The 18,134-nt window shown below is 42.2% G+C and overlaps 2 protein-coding genes across 4 annotated transcripts; one reads left to right on the top strand and one right to left on the bottom strand.

The window, feature by feature from the left end:
• Window positions 1-482: 482 nt before the first annotated feature.
• Window positions 483-13,673, bottom strand: BORA (BORA aurora kinase A activator). 3 transcript variants are annotated; one of them, XM_072135325.1, is made up of 13 exons: window positions 13,276-13,673; window positions 12,347-12,534; window positions 11,294-11,400; window positions 9,519-9,564; window positions 9,311-9,392; window positions 7,016-7,084; window positions 5,649-5,705; window positions 5,318-5,547; window positions 4,496-4,649; window positions 3,808-4,379; window positions 2,887-3,015; window positions 2,077-2,236; window positions 483-1,989 (listed from the first exon to the last, which is right to left on the bottom strand). In XM_072135325.1, exons 2-13 carry the CDS (start codon window positions 12,491-12,493, stop codon window positions 1,937-1,939), a joined length of 1,806 nt encoding a protein of 601 aa, XP_071991426.1. In that variant the 5' UTR covers window positions 12,494-12,534; window positions 13,276-13,673; the 3' UTR covers window positions 483-1,936. The 3 variants fall into 3 exon arrangements, with proteins under 3 accessions (XP_071991426.1, XP_071991427.1, XP_071991428.1); XM_072135326.1 differs by having other exon boundaries at window positions 13,281-13,673; XM_072135327.1 differs by having other exon boundaries at window positions 13,331-13,673.
• Window positions 13,438-17,633, top strand: MZT1 (mitotic spindle organizing protein 1). Its single transcript, XM_072135329.1, has 3 exons — window positions 13,438-13,733; window positions 15,096-15,241; window positions 16,962-17,633. Exons 1-3 carry the CDS (start codon window positions 13,685-13,687, stop codon window positions 16,983-16,985), a joined length of 219 nt encoding a protein of 72 aa, XP_071991430.1. The 5' UTR covers window positions 13,438-13,684; the 3' UTR covers window positions 16,986-17,633.
• The last annotated feature ends 501 nt before the right edge of the window (window positions 17,634-18,134 follow it).

Below are 18,134 nucleotides of genomic sequence, written 5' to 3'. Positions count from 1 at the left end.
GTACCTATGTATGTGGAAGTATAGATAGGGCTAATTAACCTGAGCAGCTGGGGGGATGGTTCTGCAATTGATTACTTGTGCCTGTCAGAGACAACACAATCACATATTTAAAGCTGGACAAGGCTGGAGCAGTGCATAATTATTGTACGAGGAGACAGGCAGGGCAGCCACAGGAACGACACAAATTTTGGCGCGGCATGGGATGACAGAATTTTGTAGCAATAAAAAGCTTATTAAGAAAGGACCATACGCTACATCTTCAACAACTCGACAAGGTCAACTATGACACTTAGGCTACATGGATTACCTTTTTATATGCGTTATTTACAGTTGTTTTCCGTTTTTTTAAAGAAAAGGCTTAAAAGGGGTTGTCCGACTCAAACTAGCAGGTGGGCTACCTCCTAACCAAACTGTTAGATCCTAACTCATGCGTGCCTATTAGTTGTAATAAGATAACAACAAAAAAATACAATACAAAGAAGGAACTGAAAATAAAAATAACATTTATTAATTGATAATCTAACAGTTCACAATGATGCCTTAAACAATATGTACATAATAAATGTAAGGCCCCCATGTTCAAGTCAGCAGCAAACAAAAAATAAGTGTACAATGTTTTTTGCATGATATGGAAAATAGTTTTCTGGGACTTTAAAAACAGCTGCAAAAAAGAAAAAAAAAAAAAACCAAACACATTCACTATTCAAGGTCTTTGTTGCCCAGGGCCAACATTGTATGGTCTGGGCTAAGACTATGCGGAATGAGCGAGTCATGATAGGCGACAGTGATCTCATAAAAACATTGGTTGGAACTAATGGGGAAGGTACCGACAGCATTAAACACATGCACACTCCAAGACCCAGAAAACCCCTTGTAAAGTCTGACAATTCTGATAAAACGGTACAGCAGCATTCAATCCCTCTCACACATTTCTGGCAGTGTTACACACGTATACACTTCTTTAAAGTATCTTTAGTCTTAGAGATGGGACCATGAACACTTCCAGAACCCTTCATGTAAACACAGCAAAGCATCAAGGTTTTTTTTTTTTTTTAAATGTCAAGTAGGTTACCGTAACAAGATGCAACATTAGAAATTCTGTTTTGAAAGATATTGCACATTTTACTTTGCCAAGACGTGGTGGACTGAAACCTAGAACCCTGAAGGGTCAAAAACGTACTACTGATGTCCAGTAAGTGGTGGATCTGCAGTCAAATTCCACTTTTTTTTTTTTTAACTATTTAAAAAGTTCACTGGTATTAGCAGATTTATACTGTCTGCGCAAAACCAAGGACTAATAGAAAAGTAATTGTAAAATTTAAAATGAAATTTGGCTGAACATGCAAGAGTCAAGTAGACAATCTTCTGCTATGCTGCAAATAAACATGTTAAAAGTTTTAATTTTTGTGGAGGTCAATGTAATAGGGGCGATTTAACCTATACCCAAATGTCAGTATAAACAAGGCTTAATTTCTGCAGAAGCTGGACCTCCATATCCATCATCAGGCACAGTCTTACCCTGGTAGTTTCAGTTAATTAGAAACAACCACAAGGCTAAGTATAAGGCATGACCCTAGGCACCCATTGTTTACAGATGGGTGCCCTATCATCTTGCAATGTGCCAACCATTTATTGCTTTTTTATCAAAACTCACAGGATAAAGTAGTGTCTAGTGGTTTATAAAAGAAGATAAATGCTAGCACTAGAAACAAGCATGTATAAAATATATAAACATAGCAGCGGGGTGTGCATCCAGGAACCTAAGAAATAAAACGCTAACCTCATAACCCAATCCATGCAGAAGAAACATATACTGTACGGAGGCATGGCTTTAATAAATAAGGCTTTAGCAGTGGTTATAAACCACCTCTTCACATTTGGAGGGTCAATATTCACAGGAACATTAACCATTATCTTGTCAGAACCACAGATGCCACTAATGTAACAGAGGCTTCCCGTCCATGGTCTGCTGGGGGCTCTGGAGACGCACTACAGAGGAAGAAAGAAGCAATAACATGAGCATGACTCTTCGTAATGATGACACTACGTCACAGTGTAGTAGTACAGGAGACCTACCATTCTTGTGTAATCTACCATATAGTCTGTCACTGCTGAGTTTCCAAGTCCCAGAGTGCAGAGCAGGATGGCTTCTGTGGATTTTATGAAGGGGGCGCTCACATTCTGGAGACTCTGGTTCTAGTAGTCGATGTCCTTTAACATCCACTGTCAAAAAGTCCTTAATTGGAGATTAAACAAAATAAATAAATAATTGCAAACTGGATGCAAAACTTTAATCCCGCAATTATAAGGGTGAATAAACATGTCGCAGGTCTGTATCACACCTTTCTCTAACTATTTTGCAGAAATATAGTCATCAAGTTTACATAACATACATCCAACTTTTTACTGAATTATGCTGGCCCAGATTTACCATACAAATTTTATAGAATTTACTACAGAAACTGGGGATTAATTTCTCCAATCGATACCAACTGAATGAAATGATTACTTTTGGGTCACAACGTTAAGGCAATATGGAGACCCATACAGGCCACATGTCTTATATGTAATACAGTAGCATTGTAATGGGCGACAACCCCATACACACATTGCTGAAAAGGTTTTCCCGTGTACCCAACGACTATATAAATTGGTATCTTTTATAAATTGGTATCTTTATGATCGTTAAATAGGGGGGGGGGGGGATGTGTTATTTGTACAGTGAAATCCGTAAAATTAAGTCACGCCCACATTATTTATAATTTAAACTGCATTTGAATTTTGTTTTTCAGCCTTCCAGTACGTAGAACATCAGTTTCTATAATCAAAAAATAAAAGGATAAAAAAAAAAAAAAAAAAAAAAAAAAAAAAAAAAAATGTACAAACCTTTGCTTTTATATGAGACCCATTTTGAGTTTCATAAATCTGGTTCTCACTTTCTTTGTAAACTCCATCTGTGCCAGTTCCATCCATCATACTGGATCCACAGGTTTGTGTTGTGTAGCCGCTGTCCACCTTTATGATTATAGGGACACAAGGGGGAAGAGAAGGGAAAAAATAAATATCAGGTGAATGCCTGGCAGGTAATAGTCTACTAATGGAACATTTCACTGATCCCTGCTAGGATTACCGTATTTTTTGGACATTAAAATCCTTTGATTTTCTTAGAAATCAAAAGGTGCGCCTTATAGTACAGTGCGCCTTTTATATGGACCATAATTACAGACAACCACTGCCTTGAACTGTGCACAGGTCTGCCAGCTGCTGGTCATTCATCCTTATGAGGTGCGCCTTATATATGAACCTAGATGTTTTAGCAGGCATTAATTGATGGTGCACCTTATAGTCCGAAAAATACGGTACTAGTTCCTTTTTACACAATTAGTAGGTGATCTTGGCAGCACCCAAGAAATTATAGCTGGCTGGTTAGCATGTTGTACACCAGAAGGATCTGAGCAGACAAACAGCCATCTAATAATTGTCCAAATTTTTTGAATGGTTTTGCCATAAACAGCATTTAATTCCTATCCACGGTAAAGGGGATAAAATTCAAGCACAACAGAAAACGGGGAGCCATAAGTCCTCCTTAGCTGCTAGCTTCAGACATTAACTCATCTTATGAGAGATGTCAAAAGTCCCAATGAAGAGGATGACGTACAGGACAAGTTCCATCCTACCCTCGTTTGAGGACAATATTGTAGATAAGTCTTAATGGAAAACAAATTTTAAGATTAGACCATATACAGATCTGTAGATGAACAGTAAACCAAATCTGCATACAAGTGCCAAGTGCATAGAGATCATTACCTGAATGCTGCTGCTGTCACAAGGATTCACACTGCTTTCGGCTAAAGGAGACATGCACATGTGATAGGTCTCTCCGCTAAATGTATTACCAGTCATAAAACTGGTCATTGGAGTGTTGGTCTCTGCCACATCCTTAACCCAAATCGGATCATCTTCAAGCTCTACAGGATCAACCATTTCCACTGTATCATTGTCTTTCAGTCCATCTGTAGATTGCACCATAACCTCCGGTGTGCATTGCTTAGGAGATATGCTATCTACAGAGTCCATTATGTGGCCATCGGGGGAGAAGGTACCCATGTTATGCATCTGCAAGACAATACTGCCTTCAGGTAAGGCCAGGTGTGCAGGTGGAGAGTTCTCCTTCTCCTCCTCCAAACGTTCAATAGAAAAGGGGATCTGGAATAGGGAAGTCCGATATTGTGCACTGTCTCTGCAGGATTTCGCCTTCATCTGAAATACACTTTTGATGGGGGAGCAGCCTTCAATCAGTGGACTTGTCATGCAAGAATTGACCATGGACTTGGAAGCAGGAAGAGTCTCTGGCGAAGGGAAGGACAGCTTCTTCTGCTCTATAAATACACATTTATACATGCCAAATATTAGCAAAAAGGAAATCTCAAGAACTTTACCATTACATTCAATAGCATAAACACTGATTGGCTGATGGTAGGACCAAGTATCTTACCTGCCATTGGAGTTTTTCCCAAAGCAGAAGATATTGGGGAAAAGGATGGCGACATCTCTCTCATAGGTGATTTTTCAAAGAACGTAGGACTTGCTATACTCCCAAGACTATATGCTCTTCGTCCCCCTTGGATAGGGCTTGAAGAAAACTGACCCTTATATCAAAGAAAAACAGACAGAAAGTTTGAGTATATTGAACAAGTTGAAACCATTTTTTAAATACACCAAGGCTACATTCACATTGCCGTTGCCCGGCGTACCGTAGCCCGGCAGGCACACGGCAGTGCCGGGAGAGAGTGCCGCTCACCTCCGCCCCTCTCCATAAGAATATATGGCACTTTATTCTGTAGAAATATAGGACATGTCCAATCTTTCTACGGGTTACGGAGCAGTAGGTGCCGCATGTGTGCTGCACCGTACCGCACCCGTTGGACGTCATGAGTCCATAGCGATGTATGGAGAACGTATATCGGCCGTATATACGTCCCCCATACATTCGTGTAAAAATAGCCTAAGTAAAATGTTAAATACATCATTTTATGATCCTTATAAGAACACTCATAACTAGGCAAACGTTACATAAAACTGCTATGAAGCAAGTGAAGAGTATCTTTTTGAGAATAAAAATCCAGTGGCTAAAGCAGTCAAGTACTTTAATACTTAATGTAGGAAAAATGATGCCGTCTCCTTACTTTAGCTATAATCTGGGATTGAATATGACCATAAAAATTATATCACAAATCATAAAATAAGGGGCTGTCCTGCAGCCTGTTTATTACAATTCAATGCATCATTCTTAGATATGCTACAATTTTATCATTACCGAACTAGGCGTCTGCATAGTACTTCTACAACGGACAGGAGAGAGATCAATGGAGCAAAGAACACCCAGAGAACCCGGAGGGGCTTCATAGGATCCTGGCGGAGGAGAGCTTGGTGATGAACACTCTGATCCACTGCACTGTCCATCCAAGAAAAGTTTTCTTCGGAGAGAAGAGGAGCTCAAGTTTTCTTGAGACTGATCCGCATTTTCCTCTGACCGGAAATACTCCCCTTTTAATAAAATCAAAAGCAATTTATAAAACAGAGCCATCCCATAACAGTAAGCTCAGAGGCACCTCCAGAGGAAAATGACAAGATCAGAAATCGCTTACCTAAAACCTTTTCAATATTGAAGTCAACTGGTAACGATAACTGTGTTTGGCACGCAACTGCAGGAGATTAAAAAAGTATGAAAATTAACTAATGTATTAATGTGTTTAGGACTCTTTCCTGTGGTGGAACGGAATAAAACAGATGTTTTGCCACTGTTATTTGGGGCTTGTTTATTGCTGAAAAAGGCAATGGTTAGATTACTATTATTATAGGCTACATCTGACTTTAATTATTTTCTGTTACATTTCTTTAGGCGGTAGGAAGCACTAAAATTGCAATTTTGTTTAGTTTTTTTTTAATATCCTTTACAATACAATATTATAATGTAATATCTGCTTGGCAAAGGTCAGTACAGATGCAACAATATCAATTTTGTGGGATGGGTTCTATTGATCTTGGCAGGAAAGGGGTTAAACTGGAAAGATCCCTCCTGCTTCGGATTGCACTGGCACACTGGCAGCGCTAGCGCAATCAACAAGACAGTATAGATCATCCTAATGCAAAAAGTGCCCGCTAATTAGGACAATCTATATTGTCCTGCATCCGTATGCAGCGAATTAGATGCTCCTGCTCATTCGTGTGACCATTCAGCTGAACACTGGCCTCAGTGGTTAGATCCAGTTCACCTCTCAGCAAGGTGTTAATTTTTTTTTTTTTAATTTACCCTAATTTGTGGACTATAAGACTCACTTTTTAGTGAGAAAATCTTGCTAAAGAGTGCCTGCGTCTTCTAGACCGAAGGTCAGGAGGATCCAGCACTGCCAGACCCTCCTGACCGCTGTATGGAGGGTGGGTGCAGCTCTATATCAGGGCATCACCCGATCTCCCAGAGAGGAGCCTCCACACTGCTCTCTCCCTCTGCCTACAGGTACAGGACCTGCGGTGATGTCAGAATCATGTGACTGATCACATGCTTCTTGCATCGCCACATGCTGCCGAGAATGTGGCCATGCTGTGCTGGGACAGGGTAAGAAGAAGAAGAGGGGAAAGGGTTTTGTTTGCGTATAGTACAGCTGTGTGTGTGTAACTGTCTACATGTAGCAGAGCTGTGTGTGCTGTGATTTAGTGCGACCAACAAGTATATTTTAATTGGTGTAAAATATATATTTTTTCTCTTTTGGAAGCCCAAATCTGGGGTGCATCCTATAGCAAGAAGAGTCTTCTAGTCCAAAAAATATGGTAATTATTGTGAGCCAAAAACCAGGAGTAGTCAAATACAGAAAAATGTTCAAAAGTTTAGCACACTTAAGCAGCTAATAATTTAAAGTTCACTAGATCCTAAACTGTCTCATCACCTCTAGGAAAACTGCGCTCTTTTTGCATATCCACTGATAAAAAGTATAGTGGCACACAGAGTCCTCATTACCTGTGTTTTTTCCAGGGGTCACAACGTCTTGTTCTCTTGCAAGAGGCGATTCATTATTAAGATTAACACCTACAAGATACATCAGACTGATTATATGGTAAACATATCATAAAGAAAAGATAATGTATATATTTTAAAGGACACCTTTCATCAGGTCTCTGTCACTATTTCTGTCACCTCTACCTGTTAGAGAAACTCTCAAGGATCCCATCCCATGATTTATCTAGTCATTTCATACATTAATCTTTATAAAATCATATTTTCTTTATTATGTAAATGAGGCTGGTCACATGGTCAGAGGCAGTGATGTCACTCCTGTTACCCCTCCCTTCCCCTGCTCATATCTGTGTGTAATGTATAGTAAAGCATTGCTGGTGTGTGTGCTGCATCTGCTGACATGCTGCATCCTCCTAATACACAGACATCAGCTACACAAGTACCTGACATGTTCTGCTATAACATGGCTGCCTGGAGCGGTTGTATCTCTCCTATACATACACAGGCTGCAGGGGGAGCCAGCACCAGAAAGCACATCATTATACAGGCCGTCAGTCAAGCACTGGGGTGTGTGGCTGTGCCTCCCACTCATGAATAAGCCGGACAGCTTGAATATGATAATGACTAATGGGCATCTCCCAGGTCATTTGCATACAGCTTTAGGAGCTCATTGCTTAAAGGGAACCTGTCATCAGGAGACCCATTTTTAGCACTCACCCAGTCCCCACAGAGCATATTACATACACTGCCAAAGTGTTTTTGTATAAAAAATTGGTTTTACAGAAAAAAAAAATATATGTTATATTGTACCATTCATTAGCATCGGCTGTGTGACTAGGAAGTTGCCTAATGGGAGGGGCTGGAAAGGAGCAGTTTCCCCCCACCCTTGGGGAGCAGCTCCTCCATGTGACCTTTTCATATATATGAAAACACCCATCACTTGGCTTAGCAACGCCCCCTGCTCCTCTACAGCCAATCCCTAGTGTGGGGAGTTATCCATATATTTGAAAAGGTCAAATGTTTCCCAAGGGTGGAGGGGGGGGGGGGGGGGGGGGACTGCTCCTTTCCAGCCTCTCCTAATGGGCAACTGCCTATTCACACAGCAGATTCTAATGAAAGGTACAATATAACATATCTTTTTTTCTGTAAAACCAATTTTTTTTTATACAAAAACACTTTGGCAGTGTATGTGCTATGTACTCTGAGGGGACTGGGGGAGTGCTAAAAATGGGTCCACTGGTGACAGGTTCCCTTTTAGTTTACAGCCATGTAGAGGGACAATGAAGGGATAGAGGTGCTATCTAATGCTTTCTAATGGCAGTTTATGAAAATATATTTACTCTAGGTGGTTAGTTTCCCTGACGGGTTCTCTTTAATCTAAAGATAACAATGAAAGGGGTGGTATTTATTCTTCCATGCCATGCACTGGGAAGTGGGGGGAAAAAAAATTCCAAATGCAGTGAAATATAAAAAACGCATTTGCGCCGTTTTCTTGTGGGCTTGGATTTTACGGCTTTCACGGTGAGCCCCAAATTACATGCCTACTTTATTCTTTGGGTCGGTGTGATCACGGGGATACCAAGTTTGTATAAGGTTTTATAACCTGGGGGATTTTGTCGTCTTCTGGCGCTAATAACTTTTTCATACTTTGTTGTACGGAGCTGTGGGTTGGTCATTTTGTGCAACTTTTTATGACATTTTCAATGCTACCATTTTTCAGACTGTATGACCTTTAGATCACTTTTTATATTTTTCAAAAAGGCAAAAAAGTGCCATTTTCAACTTTGGGCACTATTTTCCCGTTACAGGGAAAAACCTTTTATATATTTTGATAGATCGGGCATTTTCTGACACGCCGATACCTAATGTGTGTAGAATTTTTACTGTTTATTTACATGAGTTCTAGGGAAAGGGGGGTGATTTGAATTTCCATTTTTTTTAACTTCTTTTATTCTTACTTTTACTATTTTTCAGAACTCCTAGGGTACTTTAACCCTAGGTTGTCTGATTGATCCTACCATATACTGCCATACTACAGTATGGCAGTATATATGAATTTTTTTCCTCATTCATTACAATGTGCTAATCGCACATTGAAAGGGTTAAAACGAGCCACGGAGGCTGTTATGGCGACTGATGCCATCTTTTTGAAGCCACAGACAGCTTTGCCGGCGGCCCTCTCCATGCACCCGACGCACTATTACGGCACGCGTCGTTAAGGGGTTAAACTGCAGAATTTGTAGTGTACAAACAGATCAGTCAGTAACCTGTGAAATCATCAAATTACAAGAAACTTACATTTTGTTGAATGAAATTGAGCAGCTTGCTTCCCTTCATGTTGTGTCCATGGAGATGGAACAATTGTCCTTTTAGTGAAAAACTAAAACCATAAAAGAAAATAATTACTAAACGTGCGTTCAGCGGCATAAGAGACAATTGCTGATTTAAGAAATGATCTAGGTGGATAATTGAATGTTCCATCTTTATGTACACTTCAATTAGTTACCTCTTCAATAGCCTTTTGTCTTCGCTCTTCTATTTCTTTATCTAGTCTAAATTAGAAAAGTAAGACCATTTGAGTTATCCTATAGAATTACAGGCTTGGCAAGTTTTACAGCTTTATTCATACACTAACAGGGACCATGTCTCCCCAGGATAAAGACATATGATAGAGAAATTGAATAGGAGCTCAACAGCAAGTGATTGCTAAAAGGTTAATAAAGGCTTCTGATGCCCCAAAGACTCCAGACATTTGGACTATATCAAATAGATGTGCAATGAGCAGGATGTACTAGGCCCCCAAGTGCTGAGGGAGCAGGGGGGAGGGCGAGTACACAGTCTGTAAAGTAATGAAATGAAAACAGTACACCTCTGTCCTCTGGGTTGCTAGGGGTCCCAGCAGTTAGACTATCTGATCAGCTTGTTATACCCTATCCTGTAGATAACTTGGTACAAGGCTTTTAATACCATTTCCATTTGTTCCATTTGTTTCCATTTGTTCTAAAAGGGTTTGTGCCACTAATAATGGACCTATTAGAGCATACAAATGTTTGTAATATTCACCAGTTTACAGTTAGGCCTAGTTCTCATATTGATTGGCCAGTGTCCCCAGTATGTTGTCAGTTTCATTTTATAGTTGTCAACTGCTTTGTCCTGTATAGCAGTCCTGACGGCAGATCAGGCTCAGGCTTACTTAGCCGGGAGTAGAAATCATGGGCAATTCCTGCAGATACACATCTCATAGCTGGGAATTCAGTGTATGAATACATTCTGCTATGTATGCTTTTCTGCAACTGACAAGGGACTGGGAAGCTAGCAGCTCAATATAATGAAAACTAGACAAAATAGGAAATAGGTGTGTATTACAAACATGCTATACAAGAATGACAAAGCCCATTATGGTTAGTGACATAACCCCTTTAAATAATTGTTTTTATAGAAATGAAGAAATCCCAGACTATGAGAAATAAGATTCTCTGGTCTGATGAGATAAAGATTGAACTTTGGTGTTAATTCTTAGTGGTATGTGTGGATAAAACCAGGCACTGCTCATCACCTGCCAAATACAATCCCAACAGTGACACATGGTGGTGGCAGCATCATGCTATGGGGGAGTTTTCAGGACGACTGGTTGCAAGTGAAGGAAAGATGAATGCGGCAAAGTACAGAGATATCCTGGATGATAACCTCTTCCAGAGTGCTCTGGCCCAAAGGTTCACCTTCTAACAAGACAATGACGCTAAGCGCACAGCTAAAATAACAAAGCAGTGGCTTCAGAACAACTCTGACAACTCTTCCTTACTGGCCCATCTCTCTGGAGAGACTTGTAATTAGCTTCCACCAACATTCACCATCCAACCTGACTAAACTGGAGAGGATCTGCAAGGAAGAGGATCCCCCAAATCCAGGTGTGAAAACTTGATGCATCATTCCTAAGAAGACTCATGGCTGTACTAGCTCAAAGGGTGCTTCTACTCAATACTGAGCAAAGGGTCTGAATACTTATGACCATGGGATATTTCAGTTTTTCTTGTTTAATAAGAAAGATATCTACATTTCAGTTTTTATTCTGTCAAGATGGGTTGAAATGAGCAACTGATCTCACCAATTGGCTGTAGTGAAATAAAGAGTAAAAAATGTAAAGGGGTCTGAATACTTCCCTTACCCACTGTAGGTGCAAGTAGAGCTACAGCAACAAACTGATCTGCCAAGCAGCAGCAGAGACGGCATCTGATTGTTAAAGTCTTGAAGACTCAGTAATGAGAATACACACTAACTTACTTGGCGTGACTCAAATACAGAGCTTGTCGGTGTATGTCCTCTGGATCAATTTCAACAGGATTTATAGCAGCAAGTTGATCAATCGACCATCTAAACTGACGTGGAGTCTACAAAATAAACATGGAAGGGATTTACACAAGTGATCTAAAACAGCAATAAGTACGACTTAAAGGGTGTTCAGGACTTCTACTACTAATGACCTATCATTAGGTGATCAGTGGGCGCACCTCCAATCAGATACACTACATTCAAATCTGAAAATAAAAACTGATGACAACGGTCATTAGCAGTATAGGAGCATTGAAAACCCCTTTAAGGCCTCATACACATGAACGTATGGGGGACGTATATACAGAATATATACGTCCCCCATACACTTCAATGGCCTCAATGGACATGTCCCATCTTTCTACAGAATACGGCGCTGTGCATTTCTGTGGAGGGGCGGGGTAAGCAGCGCTCCCCCCAGCGCTCAATATGTTGTGTGCATGTAGCCTAAGGGTGATGTCACAAGGTCCATTCCTGGACCGTTTTAACCGGACTGAAAACGCATACGTTTTGTATGTTTACCATGCATTTGGCTGGTTTGAACCGGTTTATCTTCGTTTCTAGAAGTGAAAGCCGCTGGGAAACGAATTAAAACCAGCCAAACGCATTGTAAACATATAAAAACGCATGTGCTTTCAGGGAGTTTAAAAATGGACCAAGAACACACTGGGACAGCACCCTAAAACTGGGGCATGCAGGTTGTAATGTCTGGTTTCTGATGCGGTGCTAATCCTTCCCCATTTGTAAAATACTTGCAGGAAGAAGCAGCCTAGAGTCTTGTAACTGAACGCCAGGTTTGGTTTACAAAAGTAGAAATCACAGCATGTTCAGGGATCGAGGATTCAACCTCTGCACCAGCTGAAATGTCACTTACAGGATGACCAAATCCAGATGTTCTGTTCCGTATGGGACTGTTCCACGTCCTGTGACATGTGGGGGTCTCAGAGATAAGCCATTTCCGTCTTTCCTGATGAAACCCCTGTACAGCAGTCAGCTAGCACTTACCGCAGAGGACTTGGTGGGCATGAACACTGTGGGGCTGGAGACAAACGGCTCATGTAGACTGCAATAATCATTTGGGCTCTCAAAAGGATTCAGGACCTGGGCGCGACCTGGAGTCTCCGGGGTCAACTGAGTACGAACATCACCCATTGTGATGGAAAGGCGGCTATGCAACAGGTGTCAAAGCAAACCTACAAAGGAAAGCAGAGAGCGGTCATTATACAATACTATTATATCACTGGTCAGTATGCCACAGTATATATATCCAGTCCATGGACCTGCACACACCACAGTATAATATGTGGCAGAGGAAGGAAATGTCCTTGTAGTGGCCATGTACCTGCACACACCACAGTATAATATGTGGTAGAGGAAGGCAATGTCCTTGTAGTGGCCATGTACCTGCACACACCACAGTATAATATGTGGTAGAGGAAGGCAATGTCCTTGTAGTGGCCATGTACCTGCACACACCACAGTATAATATGTGGCAGAGGAAGGCAATGTCCTTGTAGTGGCCATGTACCTGCACACACCACAGTATAATATGTGGTAGAGGAAGGCAATGTCCTTGTAGTGGCCATGTACCTGCACACACCACAGTATAATATGTGGTAGAGGAAGGCAATGTCCTTGTAGTGGCCATGTACCTGCACACACCACAGTATAATATGTGGTAGAGGAAGGCAATGTCCTTGTAGTGGCCATGTACCTGCACACACCACAGTATAATATGGGGTAGAGGAAGGCAATGTCCTTGTAGTGGCCATGTACCTGCACACACCACAGTATAATATATGGCAGAGGAAGGCAATGCCCTTGTAGTGTTGGGGTGATATGACTGGTAAGTGCACAACCAGTTCCTGTTACACATATAACACATTGCAGTCTATAGGAGATGAGGTGCTGAGTATAGTCCATGCAGTGCATACCACACCGTGCGGGAGCTGCCGTCCAGCGCCGTTCCTCTTCCCTCCCGCTCCTCACCCCGCCGCTGCTCTCAGCTCTTGCTCACACTCTCCTGATACCGGCCCTGTCCTACAGCCAATCAAAGCCACGAAGTGAAAGGTTCCTCCAATCACAGAGCACGGAAGAGGCGGATTCTTTAAGATGATAGCGTTGACCAGTGAGCTGAGTTCCGCCGAACAAATTCGAATATAACCCCGCCCCCTGTCGCCATAGAAACTCTATAGCCAGGACGGTTCTTCCTTCCTGGGAAGTGCTCTGAGAGAATGGCAGCGGGGAGAGCTTAGCTCCGCCCACCGGGGGAGGTCCTTGATCCGTAACGAGTTCCCATTCTACGTGTAGACCCCAACGTCCTGACAGCACATCCGGGGCACCATGGCGAGCGCGCCTGTCAGTGTCAGCGCTATGCGGGAGACCATGGACGGTGAGTGACGAGGGGTGACCCCCTCCCAGCACTGTGGCCTGTGGATGTCATGTGATGTCAGTAACAGGGGGTTGTGTATAAACAGATCGGCCATTTCTCCGGTCACTGTCATAGGGCAGCAGCCGGACACTTGTGCTCTATCCTGTGTTATTGGAGCTCCTGTGCCCCCTGGTGATAATGGGTGAATGCCCCCCCATAATAAGAGTCATCAGTCACTTATCCATACTTCACTTTATTATATGGGGATAGGATGAATGAGTCCCCTGTCCTCTGCTGTCACCAGAATAAAGGGGGACACATGACCTCATCCTAGTTTACACTGACAGCCGGCCTACACCCCATGTCCCACTGATTTCTATTGTACATCCCAGCAACACCATCGTCCATGATTGGGGGGTTCCGAGGGACGCCTCTCTCCACTGATGAGCTTTTATTTACCTCTTCACTGGCCTCTGTTGTCTCAGCAGTGACATTGCACACCCCCTTTACTGTGTCTATTGTAACCATGTGCCTGGAGGATTGTCAACATTTCCTTCCAATGGAGGGCTCGGATGTATCCCACTAGTGATCCCAACTAGTATCCCACCACACTGGTGAGGAGGCCGGCAGCAGCCTCCCAGTGCAGCAGTGAGACAGAGGCACGTCTACGTGCTCTGCCCACGCACGCTGTATGAGATATAACAGTGGCGCCGCCTGATGACATCATACAGTGTTCGCAGGCAGACGTGTCTATTACACGCATACAATTGATTGTCGTCTTCGCTCATGGATGTGCAGTCTGCCAGACGGGATCATTACGCCCATGGGGTGATTTTCTGCACAGCAAATTACATGTACTGCACAGGCAGAAGCGAAAACAATATGTCCGCCTGCTCGTCTTAAGTCTATGGATACGTCCAGCGTAAACGCTTGGGGTATTTCCTCCTATATATGATGGGTGTGTACATAAAACGAGCTGTGAATGCCTGTTTAGTGTTACTTGCTTTTTGACCCCAGTTTGTGTAGAATTTATACCACATATGACCTTTACCCACACAAGCTTCATCCACAGTCCTACACTTTCCATTTTGAGCCGGAAGCACTTCCACGACCTCTAATAGTAGGGGGCATGGGTATGGGTTTGTTTTCTTGAAACCCCTATAATGACTTGCATTGAGATGGCCCACTGCAGTATCTGGTTCCTAAATCACATGTTATGTTATCTTCTAAATATTAATTATTCAGCCCTGGCGGGAAAGTTCTGTTATTGGCATCTGGCTTCCCGCGGACTGTAGAAGTTCCCTGTGTAAATGTGTGGACCACATTATTTCAGAACTAAAATTTCCATATCAATAATATAATCTTGCATGGATTTTCTGACAGTGCTGCTGGAAATTTCACGACTGCTAAATACTGGCCTGGATATGGAGACGTTGTCAATTTGTGTCAGGCTGTGTGAGCAAGGGATCAATCCGGAGGCTTTGTCATCCGTTATCAAAGAGCTGCGCAGAGCAGCCGAGGGGTTAAAGGTAAGTAAGATTTTATATAGAGTGTAAGATGTTTACAATCAATAGTAACACAAAGTGTGAATTACAGCAAAAAGGGGTTTTCCAGGAATCTGGAAAAATGCTAGACGGCTAGTGTAGGAACTGTGTCACTCTTGGTTTTGGGACTGCACCCTGTGGGATATTAAAGGGGGATCACAGGACCCGCTTTAGCCAATGAGTGTCCTCCTCTGACAACAAGGCGTCTCTGTTAAAGAGGACCTGTCACCCATAAATTGGGCACTAGGAGCTGCTGACTGAGGTAAGCAGCTCCTAATGCTTAAACAAATGCCGCAGTGTTAGAATGATAGCTTTACCGGAAACCTCCGATAACGCTATCTAACACTGCGGTGGAGTACGATGTAAACGCCGGTCCGCTCTCAAAGTGGTCCAATGTATTCATGAGGGGGAGGGATTGTGGGTGGGTTTAGGGCCTATGGAGCAATTGGGGTGGTCCGGGAGGAGAGTAAGCAGCTCCTAGTGCCGAAGTTATGGGTGACAGGTCCTCTTTAAAGCAACTGTTGAGAGAGTTCATAGAGCTATTTGGGGAAACTAAGTCATCTCAAAGGGGTTGGCCACTTTACCTCATGTTTTTGTAATGTGGTGTAAGTGTGGGTGGCAGGATATTAGGTAATTTACCAATATGCATCTATTAATAGTTCTGCACTGCTTTCTTGATATGTAAAGTAAAGCAGATGGAGGGTCATGTGATCTCTCCATGAGCAATCACCCTGCCAATAATTTCATTTTATATTCATGAATACCATCATAAGGTCCGGGCAGGATGATTGTTCTTGGACAGATAAGATCACATGACCCTCCGTCTGCAGCCATTTTATGCACAGGAATGAATGGAGGCTTCACTTTACATAGTAAGAAAGGGGAGCAGAACTATTAATAGATGTATATTGGTAAATTGCCTCATATCCTGCCCACAATTCCAGGTACAGTGCCTTGTGAAAGTATTGGGCCCCCTTGAACTTTTCTACCTTTGCCACATTTCAGGCTTCAAACATAAAGATATAAAATTGTAATTTTTCGGGACACAATTTTAATGGATATTTTAAACTTTTGTAAAAAATAATACACATTCAACTTTTCAGTTTAATATTATTCAGCTCCCTTAAGTTAACACTTTGTAGTGCCCACTTTTGCTGCCATTGCAGCTGCAAGTTATTTGGGGTATCTGGGTATCGAGAGACTGAAATTCTTGCCCATTCTTCCTTGGATAACAGCTTGAGCTCAGTGAGGTTGGATGGACAGCATTTGTTGATTCTTCAATTTTATGTCATTATGTTTAAAGCCTGAAAAGCTCAAGGGGGCCGAATACTTTTGCAAGGCACTGTAAATGAATTGGGTAAAGTGGCCAACCCCTTTAAGGTAAGGACCTCTGAGTGGTTTAGTGATTTTCAAATGGCCCTGCCAGTTTTCCAGGCTCATATTATTTGCCCTCTGGGAGCATTCCCATTTCTCTTACTCACACCCATGGTTGCTATTTTAATACTGCGCTGAGTATATATGCCATTCAGCAGGATGCAGTGATATAGCTTGCCATGTCTTTCCATCCTGCTTTCTGCACAGCATACTTGGTATACTAAGGATGCCTTCCTCTGCCAGTATATGTATATGGGCAGGCTCCATACATTTACAGCTTTATTTTTTCTATTACCGATTTATTTATTTTTTTTTATCTTGTATTTATTAGGCATCGGAAAATGCACCAAGTTAATAATTTGGATAATATCTCTTTAGTACTGGATGGACAACACTATACAAGAAGATTGCTCTTTATTTCCTCCGGTGTGTGCGACTATGTTCAGACGTGTAATTCAAGTCTGTGTTATTTATTATGCCTCTGCTTTTACCCACTGGCACCTTTTCTATGTTATTTTATATTGAGGATGAAGATTTCACTGAGACCTTTATTGGCAGTAATCAAAAGCTAGACCGGTTTTTGGCCAGGGGAGGGGGGAGCTGAGCTACCGCCCTATCATTTGCAGGAGGGCTGACACTATGCTCGCCACACTTTACCTGTGCATAATGTACCTCTATGGTGGCCATAAGCCAGCTCTCTCACAGTCCTCATATACAGACGTGTGAACGAAGCCTTAAGTATCTTTCACATGGACGTATGCTCGCCTGGGTGTAGCATACAGCTGCACGCTGGAGAGGAGGAGGAGTGAGCGCTGAGGAATGGGCTCCATTGCTGCGTGCTACAGGAGTCTATCGGGGTGTATATATGGCTGCAAATTTTCATCTGGATATATGTCCCTGCAATGTCCAAATTTTGTACCACAATTGATTTTAATTTATTACTAAAAAACAAAAACCATGACTTGTGCCTGTCTGTAATAAACGTCTTTTTGATACGTTGTTATTGAGTTGTTTTCTTTTTTTGCCATTCAGACTTGGTAACTGTTTGGTCTGGAAATAAGTTTATGATGGATGCATTTTCCTGATCAACAGCAAATCTGCTGGGCAGAACCTAGAACCTCATAGTGAGTTGCAGGTCTATTCTTCTGTACTCCAAAAACCTATATGATTAAACGGGTGTTCCAGTCACTGGGGTAAAATTTAAACTTATCCCCTAACCACAGCATAGGGCATGCTGATCAGTGGGTGACTTTGTGGCAAAACTGGAAGTAGAAACAAGGTGGAAAGAAGCGCTTTCACTATGAATGGCATCTATGATGCAGTTGACTCCATATCATAGCACAATAGTGCTTGAGTAGCTAGCTCCGCCCACATCAGAAATTCTTACCAGCACTAGCCACGGCATTCTGTAGGAAAAGTGACTTTATCCCAGGATTTCTTCACCCATATCGCAACCTCTTGCAGTATCTTAATGTATATTTTCAAGGGAGGCCTTATATTTTTA

The sequence above is a fragment of the Engystomops pustulosus genome, chromosome 2 (assembly GCF_040894005.1).
Source record: "Engystomops pustulosus chromosome 2, aEngPut4.maternal, whole genome shotgun sequence".
NCBI lineage: Eukaryota > Metazoa > Chordata > Amphibia > Anura > Leptodactylidae > Engystomops > Engystomops pustulosus.
Note: the sequence above shows the minus strand (reverse complement) of the source record. Positions and strands in the feature narration are given on the sequence as shown.

What these genes read in the sequence shown, in the direction of transcription:
- BORA (XM_072135325.1), bottom strand. Translation starts at nt 12,493, where the DNA reads ATGGGTGATGTTCGTACTCAGTTGACCCCGGAGACTCCAGGTCGCGCC. An exon ending in CTGTATTTGAGTCACGCCAA is followed by an intron (nt 9,565 to 11,293) that starts GTAAGTTAGTGT and finishes TTTCTAATTTAG; the next exon opens with ACTAGATAAAGAAATAGAAG. An exon ending in CTATGCAGACGCCTAGTTCG is followed by an intron (nt 4,650 to 5,317) that starts GTAATGATAAAA and finishes CTTTGATATAAG; the next exon opens with GGTCAGTTTTCTTCAAGCCC.
- MZT1 (XM_072135329.1), top strand. Translation starts at nt 13,685, where the DNA reads ATGGCGAGCGCGCCTGTCAGTGTCAGCGCTATGCGGGAGACCATGGAC. An exon ending in TATGCGGGAGACCATGGACG is followed by an intron (nt 13,734 to 15,095) that starts GTGAGTGACGAG and finishes ATTTTCTGACAG; the next exon opens with TGCTGCTGGAAATTTCACGA. An exon ending in GAGCAGCCGAGGGGTTAAAG is followed by an intron (nt 15,242 to 16,961) that starts GTAAGTAAGATT and finishes TGTATTTATTAG; the next exon opens with GCATCGGAAAATGCACCAAG.